At 34.5% G+C, this 12,858-nt stretch overlaps 1 protein-coding gene across 1 annotated transcript; it reads left to right on the top strand.

The window, feature by feature from the left end:
* The first annotated feature begins 1,809 nt into the window (after window positions 1-1,809).
* LOC126822000 (carbohydrate sulfotransferase 9) lies at window positions 1,810-5,619 on the top strand. Its single transcript, XM_050550713.1, has 3 exons — window positions 1,810-1,956; window positions 2,906-2,949; window positions 3,727-5,619. The coding sequence occupies exons 1-3, from the start codon at window positions 1,812-1,814 to the stop codon at window positions 4,864-4,866; spliced, it is 1,329 nt and encodes a 442-aa protein (XP_050406670.1). The 5' UTR covers window positions 1,810-1,811; the 3' UTR covers window positions 4,867-5,619.
* The last annotated feature ends 7,239 nt before the right edge of the window (window positions 5,620-12,858 follow it).

The raw sequence follows: 12,858 nt of genomic DNA, 5'->3' as shown, positions 1-12,858 counted from the left end.
CAGGATATGCCCACATTTTCGAGAGATGGATAGAAAACAAGCTAAAACGAAAGTGATTTTTCCTACAATCAAAGGTCATAATTCAGGAAATTACAATTCGATATGCGCAAATATCGAAAGGAACCAAGATCTTTGTGTTATAAACTTACATTTCAAGTTTAAACAAAATCGGATAAAAATTGTGACCTCTATAGGGTCCACAACCTTGATATACCATATTTTTACGCTATTTGAGAACGAACGGCGGCCATTTTGTCTGTCAGTTTTGGACCGATTTTCACGAAATTCGAACTCCGTCGTCCTTAGTGTCTGACAGTAGAACGCAATGTCTAAACTACTGGAACACCATTAAAAGCGAAATCACCGAATTCTTCATCAAGAATCAAGCGAAAAGGCCACAATGCCTATATCTCCAGTGTCTGACAGTAGAACGCTATGTATAAACTGCTAGAACACCATTAAAAAATTTTCTTCACGGATCAAGTGACCCAATGCCGATTCAGCGCTCCCCACAGCGAAGCGGCAAGTAGATATATACTATTTCCCCCGAAGCCAAATCAGAATTATTATCTAAGAATAAGAAATGCGCTCAAGCAATGTAGCCCATACATGAAAGAAAATGGAAATCGACACAATCTGGTTGATATGAGGCAATTAGCCTGTGTCTTACATCTGATAAGGTTACCATACCCAGAGAGTTCTTAACTGAAACTCACCCAATGAATGATACGCGCAGAGTTTTATGTGTAGGATAAAGCACGAGACTGAGGTTATGCTGGAGAAAGAACGACTGAAGAAAATAACCCTAGAAAAGAACAACTAACAGTAAACTTCAACTATATATCAAAATTGAGTTCATTTATAGAAAACTTGCAAAATATGCATGGCTAGACACCCTTTTCATTTTACCAACTGACAACCACATGAATAATGTTATGGAGTGAAAAGCTTCGAATGATCATACGTGGAAAATTAAGAACGATTCACGAAAGAATGAGAAAAATATCTTTAAAAAGCATCAATACACTGTACCCCACAAGCATTGGATTTTGAAGCGAATCGCTTTTCTACAGTATTTGTTGCGCAGAATACGGTGCCGAGTGGTAATCATTCCGCCATTGGGGCGTTTTCGAGATATTCGGGGTCAAAGGACAAATGAGATCATTTACCCTGAAAGTGAATGCGCAGCCATTCTTCTATCATGTAAACATGCTGAAAATTACCGAACGTAATCACTCTTTCAATAAAAATGTAAAGTTAAACAACAGGACCAAAAGAATTCGAAACCCGTTTCAAAAATACGTAAAAATTGTCAAATCGAAATCGGTGAAATTCATGAAAACTCATAAAAAATTTGCAAACTTGTAATCACGTCGTTAGATAAGTGTTTCCCGGTCCCAGATTAACGTCGGTTTTCCCAGACTGGGATTTCCAGAAATCCACGCGACCTGCATACTGGAGTCCAACCATGAAACTATTCAATTGTATCTCGAAAACGCCACAACGGGCCATCGGCAATGTATTCTACGCATTTGATGGACACACCCTCCTCCTCCGCCCCCTCAGAACTGAGCCTTAGGTCTATGGCAATATGAACCGAATCGGCCGACCTCCATCTTATCACCTTCTGTCACTTAACGTAAAACCGATAAACTATTCGACGCAAAAATGTCAGCTTGATTTATGGTTGTCGCGTTTCGGGTAAATACATTTAAAATTGATTATTGATTAATATTGATTAATTATTTAAAATAACATTGACGCTAAACGTATACAAAATATAGATGTCCTTGTTAGACAATATACAAGTCATGTCTAAATTCAGAGTTTTCAAACTTTTCAAATTCAAATTATTGAATCTCGTTTTCTTTTTTATTATTCCTTTATCACTTTATTGCGTGATTTATGCACACGAATATTTCAAACAAGTGACCCGACTCCGAATGGCTACAGTTGGTAAGTATTTTATTAATACTTCAAGCAAAATGAAACAAACCAACAGGCAACTCGTCAGTAATTTGTGAAAACTTTGAACATAATAATTTGTAAGCAAGGTAGTGAAACAGTAAGTAATTTGTACATAATTTGTGGATACATTCACCAAAATAAAGTTAGTAAATAATTTGTGAATACTTTCACTAAAATGAAGTTAGTAAATAATTTGTGAATATTTTCACCAAAATGAATTAATTTGTGAATATTTTCACCAAAATGAATTAATTTGTGAATACTTTCACCAAAATAATGTTAGAACGTGACTAACGTAGACAAAATGAAACTAGCAAACCTTCTTAATGCTTTAAACAGGCTGCTACTAACAAATAATGTAAGCAGAATAAACCCAAAGAAACAGTTGATAACGGTGAATATACTTTAAGCATAATGAAAGAAGCCTGTAACTTAAAGCAGCTGGTTGATCTAATGGAACCTGTAAAACAATAATGATTATCTCTAGTGTATAATCCTTTATTGGCATTTAGCAATTGGAAACATAACAAAACTATACAGTTATATGGGACAACAATCACTGGTTTATTATACACAAGCACGACGTTTCGATAAGTATTCTCTTATCGTTATCAAGCACATGCGTCTGGTTTTTCCAGTCTACACCGATGGTATTTATTGTGCATGCTCTCCAGATAAGAATATAGCGTCACCGTTTTACTTGACTTGTGGAATATGTCTAGCCCTGTTCTTTGAGTCCCTTGTTCAATGGTACCAATGGTAAGATGTTTATTTTGTCTTAAATATTGGATATCAGAAGCCCATCTTTTCCCTGTAAGATCACAAGACCAATGTTGATTTGAATTGACAAATAATTCGTGTTTTCAATGTCGAAGATTTTTGATGATACTGAGTTAGAGACTTAGCTACTTTAATTCAGATGGTATTTATTTTTCAGATTTACATTTGCCACTTACAAATTCCGCTCAAAGAAAAAATCAGGTATTTATCTTAATTAAATAAGTTCCATTATACTCGCTAATTAAAATCACAGCTGGTGCTCGAAAGAATAGAGGGAGCTACTGTGGCTAAGGGAGTAAGACGCTGGATCGCTAGCCTGGCGGTCGCGGGTTCGCACCCGGTGTTGGCGGAGAAACTTCATCGGGATTTTCGGCGTGGCTTCCGCTTGTCAGTGGTGGAGGACGGAGGACCTGATAAGGAAAGTAGGACGTTAAACCCCATTTCATCTCATTTACAAATTGTTGATTTAATTAGCCTAAGCAGAAAATTCTCATCATGATATCCACCCAATGAACAAATATACCAAGTTTGAACATTCCACAACAAGGATGAGTGTTGAGTGTTATTGTATCCCAAATAGTGTGAAAGACAGGCGGGCGAACCCATTTTATTAGTCCCATACTGTTTTCTATAAATTAACGGTCAAAATTAGTACATGTACCTCGGATCACTTAAGCAAACAATGTTCACCCAATTAGCATCTACACCAAGTGTGAACATTCAATCTCAGTAAGAGGCAGAGCTGTTGTGTTCTAAAAGGTGTGACGAACTTGATCAACCCATTTGAGCATTCCTCTGGATACTGTTAACAACTCAGACAATAATGATTATCCTGTTAGATATTCATATCCGCAAATTGTGGTTTGGGCTATTCCGATTTATTGATACCCCCAAAATAATTGCGTCATCACAACTATCCGTAGATGTCCGCCACATTAGAAATTAATTTCAAACAATAATTATTGTTTAATACTTCAGAAACTGAATATAGACGATATTGGGCCAATTCTTCAAGAAAGGAAAAGACGATTACATTCGTATTGTAGTGGAAAAGAACTCGAGAAAGTCGGCAACAACGATGATGAAGTGCTTAAAAAACATTTTTACCATGATATTAAACATAATTTCTTGTATTGTTCTGTAGAAAAGATCGGTTCAACATTTTGGAAAAGATTACTTCAGATTATTTCGGGACACTCAAAAAAGTCAAGTCCTTTCGAAATAGTAAACGAATTTGACGATAATGCACCAACTTTCAAAGATGCGTCTTTTGACTATATTCATGCGGTTCTACAAGATTCTTTAAAGTTTGTCATCGCCCGGGATCCATATTCGCGGCTTTTCTCGGCTTTTGCTAATAAGTTTTTTCTAGTTAATTCCCGCTTTCGAAAGGTTGTTGGGACAAGGATTATTCGCACTATTCGAGTAAATGCAAGTAAAAAAGCTCTGAAATGTGGCCATGACATAACATTTCCTGAAATTGTCAAGTATCTTATTGTATCAGAGAAGAACAATTGGGGAAGAGATGGTCATTTTACTCCACTTTCTGATCACTGTCGGCCATGTCAAATTAAATACGATATAATTGCTAAAATAGAGTCTTTCAAAAAAGATACGTTATTTGTATTGGGCAAATTAAACATGACCCACATTCCATATTTAATGGAGGATATGAAAAATCTAGAAGAAAGTTCAGAGATGGATTCTATAGCTATTGTGTCACGCCACTTGATAGAGAATATATTAGAGTTTCGAAATTGTGTTTCTAAAGCGGAGGGATTTCGTCGCGCTTGGCGCAATTTTCAGTTCACAGGTGTAATATCTAAAGACATCCGATATCCCTTAACCACCGAAGAAGAAAAAACAGTTACGAATAAAGAATTAAGGAACATGTTTGAAAGGGCGTTTAGAGCATCGGGACCAAGAGATTTGCGTTCAAAGAATCGTCAGTTAGTTTTAGAAGAAGCTTATAGCCAAGTTCCTTTACCGGATTTACTGGCATTAAGTGGTCTGTTTAAGACTGATTGTGGTGCCTTTGGATATGATTGTAAACCGGATTATATTTTCGAAAGAAGAGGAAATCCAAAGTCGAACTTACTAGATGTTTGGAGTGCCTAATTATTTTATACTTGTTAAAAATAAAAAAAATGTTGATTCGTGTGAATGCATAAGGGGTTGAAGACAGATACACCCTGTAGAGTGCTACATGGAAATTCTGCCTATTCTGATTTCAAATTCAAACTGTCAAGAGTTCTTTAACGTGCATGTCAGCGTGTACAGGGGACCTCTAGGCACTGCTCCCGTACCACTGACAACAGGAAATCGCCCTGGAATCCCCCTTGTCAGTGATGTGGGTCGTAGGGTATGACAATGACAGCTGTCTAGTCGTTCGGGTGGTACGAAAAACTAAGGTCTTGTCGTGCACGTAAAGATCCCTTGGCAGTTGGAATTCGATATAAGAGTAGGCCATAGTGCCGCTGCCTGGGCAAAATTTCCCTCTTAGCACACTGAATGGTGTATGCCCGTCTTCATTAGCCCAGTAGGACGTTAAACCCCATTTCATTTCATTTATCAGCCTGGATATTGCCAGCGCCTTACTCGCTGGGCTACCGAAGCTCCAATTATACGATAGGTCTAGACTGGATCCTACAATAAACACCGCTACCGTTAATTTGAACTGATTGTGGCATCATATTTGAATATAAACACCATGTAGCATTACGTACAGTTTAATTCATAACAACTAGATTATTAGTTAGTGTTAAAACTCATATGGGATTCTGGAAACGTGCCAGATAACAGGAAAATGGCATTTAATGTTAACACATATAGCAATTTATGTAACGATAACGAGAGGCTTTTTATTTGGTGGCTATCCATAGATATTGGTTTATAGTGTTCGGGTTCTTGGCACATAATTTTGTTTTAGTGCTTAATGATACTAATGATATCTGTTCGACCTATATATACCAACGAGATTTATTGTCGATGGTTCCGTGTATATGGACAGAAATTTTAAAATAATTATAATGCTATTAATTGATTTAATTCAACATACGTCCCTCCCGTCTTTATATAACGGAAAAGTCTCGAAAACAAGCATTCTTAAAATAATTAGGAACCAAAAACAACACTTGTTTTCAGTAAATGACGCTTTTCAAGATGGTAATGGTGGATCTTATTAAACAATATTAGCCTCAATATGCATATTGAGTAACTGGTATAATTAATGAGTGATTAATGATAAGTTATTCCGGTTTGAATATATTCAGTGTCGATTTAAATGTAACGTATAAAATAACATATTAACATTTACAAGTAGTAACTGATAACTATTTTAAGCTTCAGCCAATTTTGTCGAGTAATTCTATTCATGGCTCAAGACCTGGGGATAATCGTATATAGGTTATATGCAGACACTGAATTAGAAGATCTATTATTTATCAATCACAGATATTGCTGTAGTATTACCGATCGACAGTTACTTGTCATTACATGAATACGCTTTAAATGTGTATGTATGTTTGATTGACACAAGTATTATGTTGATGCCTTTATTTACTTTATTTATTCAATATTCCAATAAGATAATACAGTGGATGGTCAAATTGTGAAATCTTGATGACATGACAACAAAACATGTGATACGGTAGAGATCAGCAAACATTCATTGAATGAGTCAAAGAGATTGAACACCTCAATTAAATCTGCTTAAGGGTACATTATGTAAGAGCTAAATCGGCATATTGCAGGTCTTTGTCGTCAAATGTTATATAAACTATTATTTAGACATGTATTCACATGACAAGCCTATAATCAAATCGCTGGGCCATCAGATGGATTATATTTGAACGAATTAAAACACAAGCGAGATTTAAAAATCTAACGATAAATTGGATAACCGAGACTTAACCTCGATTGTCATGTACAGTTGCTACGATAATAAACAATCTACGTTACATCTCCATACAGTCGTAATTTTACTCAGAACATAATAATTTGAATGAAATTTTTATTATACTTATTGTTCTCATTATCTACTTTTGAATTATTATAGCACGAACAGCCAGCTCTTTATTTAAACCTTACACAATGCATCTTCATTAACTGGACCACAAAGTGATGCCTGTGGGTAGAGTAGACATAGATATGAAGATGTATTTCCAGCTCAACCCAAATAAAATACGTGGTCAAATAAAGCAGGAGCCCAATACACGTCTCGGGTCTTATCAATAACACACGTATACCGTTTTATAACCAACAATCAAGGTTATCGGCTAATCATTTCACTTTTAATATCAATTATAACATCCACGGTGTTACCGACGTCTGCAAATAAATCATTATACATTCCAACTTTAATCCAATGCCAATGTGATGCGTCGGTGGTGTGAGTATCAAATCGTGCCCTGGAAGTGTTGTTCCATAAATATTAGTTCCATCATTGGTAATAATTCAAAATACGATCAGAAAATTTCCGTTCAATCAGATCTCCAAACAAAACCAAGTGCTGGAGGAAATAAAATAATTACGTCTCTGTAAGTTGCAAGATTCGTCCCGACAGGAAAGGCATGGTAAATATAGTTGGAATTGGTTCCTAGTTGTGGAACGTTCACGCTAACGAGCTTCTTTAAATTGACTTTATTACCCTCATTAAGACATACTGCCATGGGGAACTAATCGTACTTGTCCTCAACATGGGTTGTAGAACAATCTGTCACGTCTCTTTCTGAACAAAACATTATTCTGGACTCCTAGTTAAAAACGGAGTCGATAAGTCTGAAAATAGATTCTTTGCATAGCGGTCAGACACAAATACTTCCAAGCACATCCTGTACTCTTCACGCTTGATTTTTCAGCCCAATAGTAATTCAAGACTATTTTCCTTCGATCCGATGGTTCTATACATTGCAAATGTCCCCAGTATCCAGACATCCAATTTAGACTATCATCTATTTAAAATAGCCTTTAAAGCTCATGGGAATATCGCTATTTAATATCTTATAAGGGATCATACAAATTCTGGACTTGAGGTTAGATAGCTTTTGATGGAAGTTGCATTAGCGTAATCCATGTCTTTATCCCCAATTGTATATTAAATTAATTGTAATGACTTTTCCATACTCGTCAGTCTATTCTATACCTTTCCTTTTATTTCATTTCCCGTTTTCAGTTTACTGCCACACCATATGTACGTAACACATAGCTGAACACCATCTGAATATGTTTGACCATCTTCTCTGCAAGAATTAAGACACTAACTCGGCTTTAACCGCGAAAATCTTACGGCGCGAAAGTGGGGATGGAAAGGGATATTCACAGCTCCCATCACCGTGGTTAAAGGCACAGACCTTTCGAGATACAGTGTCTAATGTAAACTTGTCAGGACCATTCTCGCCCCGGTCAAATATTGTGACATCTCTGAAAACCCCCTAGAAAACCGCAAATCTTATTTGGCCAATTCTATTCGGAAACAATTGTTTTTATACCCCCTGGGGCGTATTGTACTATAGCAATCACAACTGGATTGGTTGTAATCTTTAGCTTCTAATTGTCAATCAAATATAGTAGACATTAGAAAGGGTAACACTATGCTTATTTTAAATGATGGGTGTAAATGTAATTTAACTACACTGAAAAAAAACTTGTGTTGGATCTCAACACAAGGACTTGTGTTAAAATTATTCAACACATAACTTGTGTTGTTTTGCATTGTTTTAACACAAACTTGTGTAGATAGATAAAATCTTGTGTTTTTTTCATATAATTAACACAAGTAATGTGTATCGTCAAGAATTTTTTTTTTTTGTTTTTTTTTTGTTCTGAATTCAGGAGTCCACATGTTTAAGAACCTATATAGATCATAGTTTTGTCAACACGGCCAAAAATATTAATAATTGCAAAATTATATGTTATATACATTTTTATAACACATTGACTTTTTTTATAACTGAGGTGTTTATCATTTGATAAAATATCAAGTGACTAATAATCATTTGATTTGGTTTCAATTAATCAAAACAATGAATTGAAAAGCTAAATTACATGCTGTTAAATTCTTTACAAGACGGGTTTGAGTACTAATTAATCAACTGGTTAATTAAGCCACAAACACAAGAATTCATGATCAGCTTATACAACATGTTAAATAATAGAAGCCTTGAAACCGTATCCATGCCCAATAAATCAAGGTAGACTAAACATTATCCCTCCACGTTCATCTCTGTTTTGTCCGATATTCGTTTTGTATGTCTTTCCCCACTAGCACTCATCTCATTTTGCACTTGTCATGAAACGTTTCGTCCATTTTATTGTCCGCTGTAAATATATATAAATAACTAATTCTTTAATCCCTTTTTTTCGCTAATCACATTGTAAAATATTACACCATGTACACATAACATGTTATTGTCTGCGATATCACCTCGGTGGAAGCGGACGTAAAATACAACTAACTCACACACACACATTATCCCACTTGTCTGCGATATCACTTCGCTGGAAGCAAACGTTCAAATAAAGCTATTTACGACACAAATTATTCCGTTATGAATTTCATATGTATGTTTAATCCATTAATCCAGATAAAATTTTCCTCATATACCCTATGGCGTATATATGCCCGTCTTCATTAACCCAGTCGGTGCAGAAAAGTAGGACGTTAAATTAAGAGAAACAGTAATCCCAGTCATTAAAATGGTTTAAACAAAGGAGAGGGGGCATTTAATCGATTAAATCATTACTTTATCAGTTTGAATCGTTTTGTCATTAAAATAACATGCATATTATTTTATATAAAGGGTGAGTATCTTGCATAAATAAAAACAACGTACAGCATTATTTCCATGTTTTAAATTTAAAAATCCAAATTATTGCTCCTTAAATAAATTCTTAATTTATTTCCATACTTTATGTAAGTAATATATTACACAATTACTTTGTGGTCCTGTAAGCAAATTAGGCAAAAGTAGGACCTTTAACTTGACAATTCGGGCACCCACCAAAGGATACACGTCTTCAACAAGTATAAACATGCATTTGGTAGGTATTGTTTGTATGCATAGCAAACTTACAGATTCATGTTCATTTTATAATAAAGCATAATCTACCGTTAGATTTTCGACTGAAAAGTACCGCATTATAACAGTAAACTGAAAAGAAAATGTCGAATTGACAACGTAGTTAATTATTACTTCTTTTTTTTTTCAATTAATAAATGTTTTAGTTACTTAACAAAATATTATTATGGCAATATCCACTGCTTTTCTGAGACAAATAACCAGACAGATTAGCATGTTAATTGTTGTTAAGATGTCTGCAGTTTATACAATGTCTGGAAGTTTCTGACTTTTATTGGCCCAATAATCTGGTAGATCAAAGAAATACATAATGTACATGTGAATTTTAGCACATGGGTGTTTTTAAAAGTTGACTCAATGTGCGTGGGAAACAAATTAGTTAAACTCTTATTTAATTTAATTGGTTGTAAAATCGAAATCGTACATTATTGGTTAACTGAAAAAACCAATCAAATTTAATTAATCTTACATAAATTGGAAAACATTATTAAGCGTGTCTCATAATCGATTTATTTGTTCGGAAACCTTATATTGTTTTTTAAGCTTAGGATATTTTAACTGTGTGGCATTATTGTATTATCGTATTAGCAACGTTCAGTCAGATACCCTGAAACGGCGAGACTGCTTTATTATTGGGAGTGAATTAACCTAGTATCAACAGCGTCCCGACAGTGACAGGCCGACTTTGAAAAATAAAATGGAAACAGAGAATGTAAGACCGCAGGTTTGTAAATATTTACATAATTCATGCCATGTATTTGTAACATTTATTTAGCATCGATATTGATTCTATGTATTAATGATTCATTAATAATTCGTTCCGTTTAAAAAAAAGTAGGCTAGCCTCAGTTAACCCAATCCGGTTTCACCGGAAGTGGGAGTGTGGTGGTTATTTTTTTTAATGGCGGGTAACAAGAAATATATACGGTATGTTAATGTTATTTTAATGGAGGTTACAAAAGCCTTACGATAATTCAAAAATCTTATGGATCAATTTATTTTTTGTTTGAAATTGTGCGTTATTCTCATTAGTTGTTCTTATACGGTACTTAGAATTACCAGAAAGCCTAGATCTACAGCTCGGTATAAATACTATAAACATGGTCGCCATCTTTCTTAGTAATTTTTTTTTGACATTCTGGCAAAAATAGAAAACCCAGTACGGACCAGATAATAACTACTTGCATTTTTGTGTTAGTTGATCGGTTGAAATCTGAATTCTGTTAACAAAAAAAAAAAAAGATAAGCACGATAATGCCATGTACGTAGATCTATTGTACGAACAATTACAATGTGTACCGTAACAAAAAAATTACTTCAGCCACACTGCCACAGGCCTTGTTAGACTGCTTAGACGTAAAGCTACCACAAATTTATTATACGATACTTATCGTAGATCTATTTGTGTGTTATTGTTGTTTTATATTGGCAATTTGTTATGTTTAAAGGTGCCTTCCCGTGTACAAACTGTGATTTGATGATGTATTCAAACATAAAATCCAAACTAAATTATCTATCAAAAGTTTGCTTCAGATCAATGGCAAAACATGTCACTAGCAATGCAAAAACTTTTTTAAAATTTTGAAACTGACTAAAACTTACTAGCATTCCACCCCCCTCCAATTTAAGACCCCCCCCCCCCCCCCAACAAATCAAAATTAATTAAGAAATAAGTAAGTTATTGCACTTTTAAAACCCAAAAAAATTGATAAATGTCATTATGATTATACACCTTTTTAAAAATTTGCCAAAAAGTGACTGAAGACCATTTCTCAGAAACTATTGAAGATATTTGCATCAAATTTTCAGGAAATATCCTTCCGACATTGACTATCTATTGGAAGTTTTAAATTTGGGCTACATAATTTGTTTTGATATAGGGTCTTTCTTAACCTGGCTGTTTTGTACTTAGTTCATTCGTACCTCACATGAGCCATTTCGTACTTCACTTCGTACCTCAAATTGATTCGTACCTTTTCCTATGTTGTTGAAATCAGTTACAAGAAATTGAAATAAAGGTGAAACAATTTGATCAAATTTATAAAAGTGGCTGTCGAGCCATAATTAGAATATGCACGAGATTTGTACCTCAAATTGTTTAGTTTGTTTTCCTAAATGTGTTTTAAAGAAATTGAAATAAAGATGAAACATATTAAACGATTTGATCAAATCCAACTGATTTCAACAACATAGGAAAATGTACGAATCAATTTGAGGTACGAAGTGAGGTACGAATGCACTAAGTATGGAACAGCCAGGTTACGAAACAGCATGCACCCGAAAATACATTTACTTTCAGTGACGAGGGCCGTTTTTACCTTTTCCTGATAATTTTAATTTTTCAAAAAGTAAAAGATAAGTCGTAAATACCTTCTAGATGTCCAAACCATCATTGACACAAACTCCAATTTCTCCCCTTTGCGATGTTTGTATTCATTCATAAGTCGTGGAACAAAAATAGCTAGTTTTACGGTCAAATTTTTTAATTCTGATAAAAATAGTATCAGTGCGCCCCTACCGAGCTTTTTCATTGCTAATGTTACATGTTAATTGGAATAAAACTTATATACTTTCTGAGTATGATTAAAGAGATAATAGGCCTACATAAATTGAAGCATTTTCCAGTACGTTAACCATGATTATTTTCATTTCTTACTAAAATGAACATGAACTTATAACATACTACCTGAGTAGGCCTATATAAATTATTTACTGAAATTGTTGGTGTCCATCAGTAGTACATACATTTTATGTGAAAGAACTGGTTAAATACATGTACATTCTGAATGTACTTCAAAGACATGTTTGCAAATGTTGTAATTCTGTAATAAGGAAGAGTTTTTATACAAAATTATGAGAGGATATCAGTTGAAACAAACTATTCATAAAAAAAAATTGACTGTCAAAAAGATCGGAGAAACTCTCTACTTACATATTATTTTTATATTTTTTTTGACAGTTACTTCTATCTCCACACTGGATGACAAATTGCAATTTTGCCTGTGCTCTTAAACCGCAAGATTTAGACAAT

This window comes from Patella vulgata, chromosome 5 (genome assembly GCF_932274485.2).
Source record: "Patella vulgata chromosome 5, xgPatVulg1.2, whole genome shotgun sequence".
Lineage (NCBI taxonomy): Eukaryota > Metazoa > Mollusca > Gastropoda > Patellidae > Patella > Patella vulgata.
This window is presented reverse-complemented; position numbering and strand designations above follow the sequence as displayed.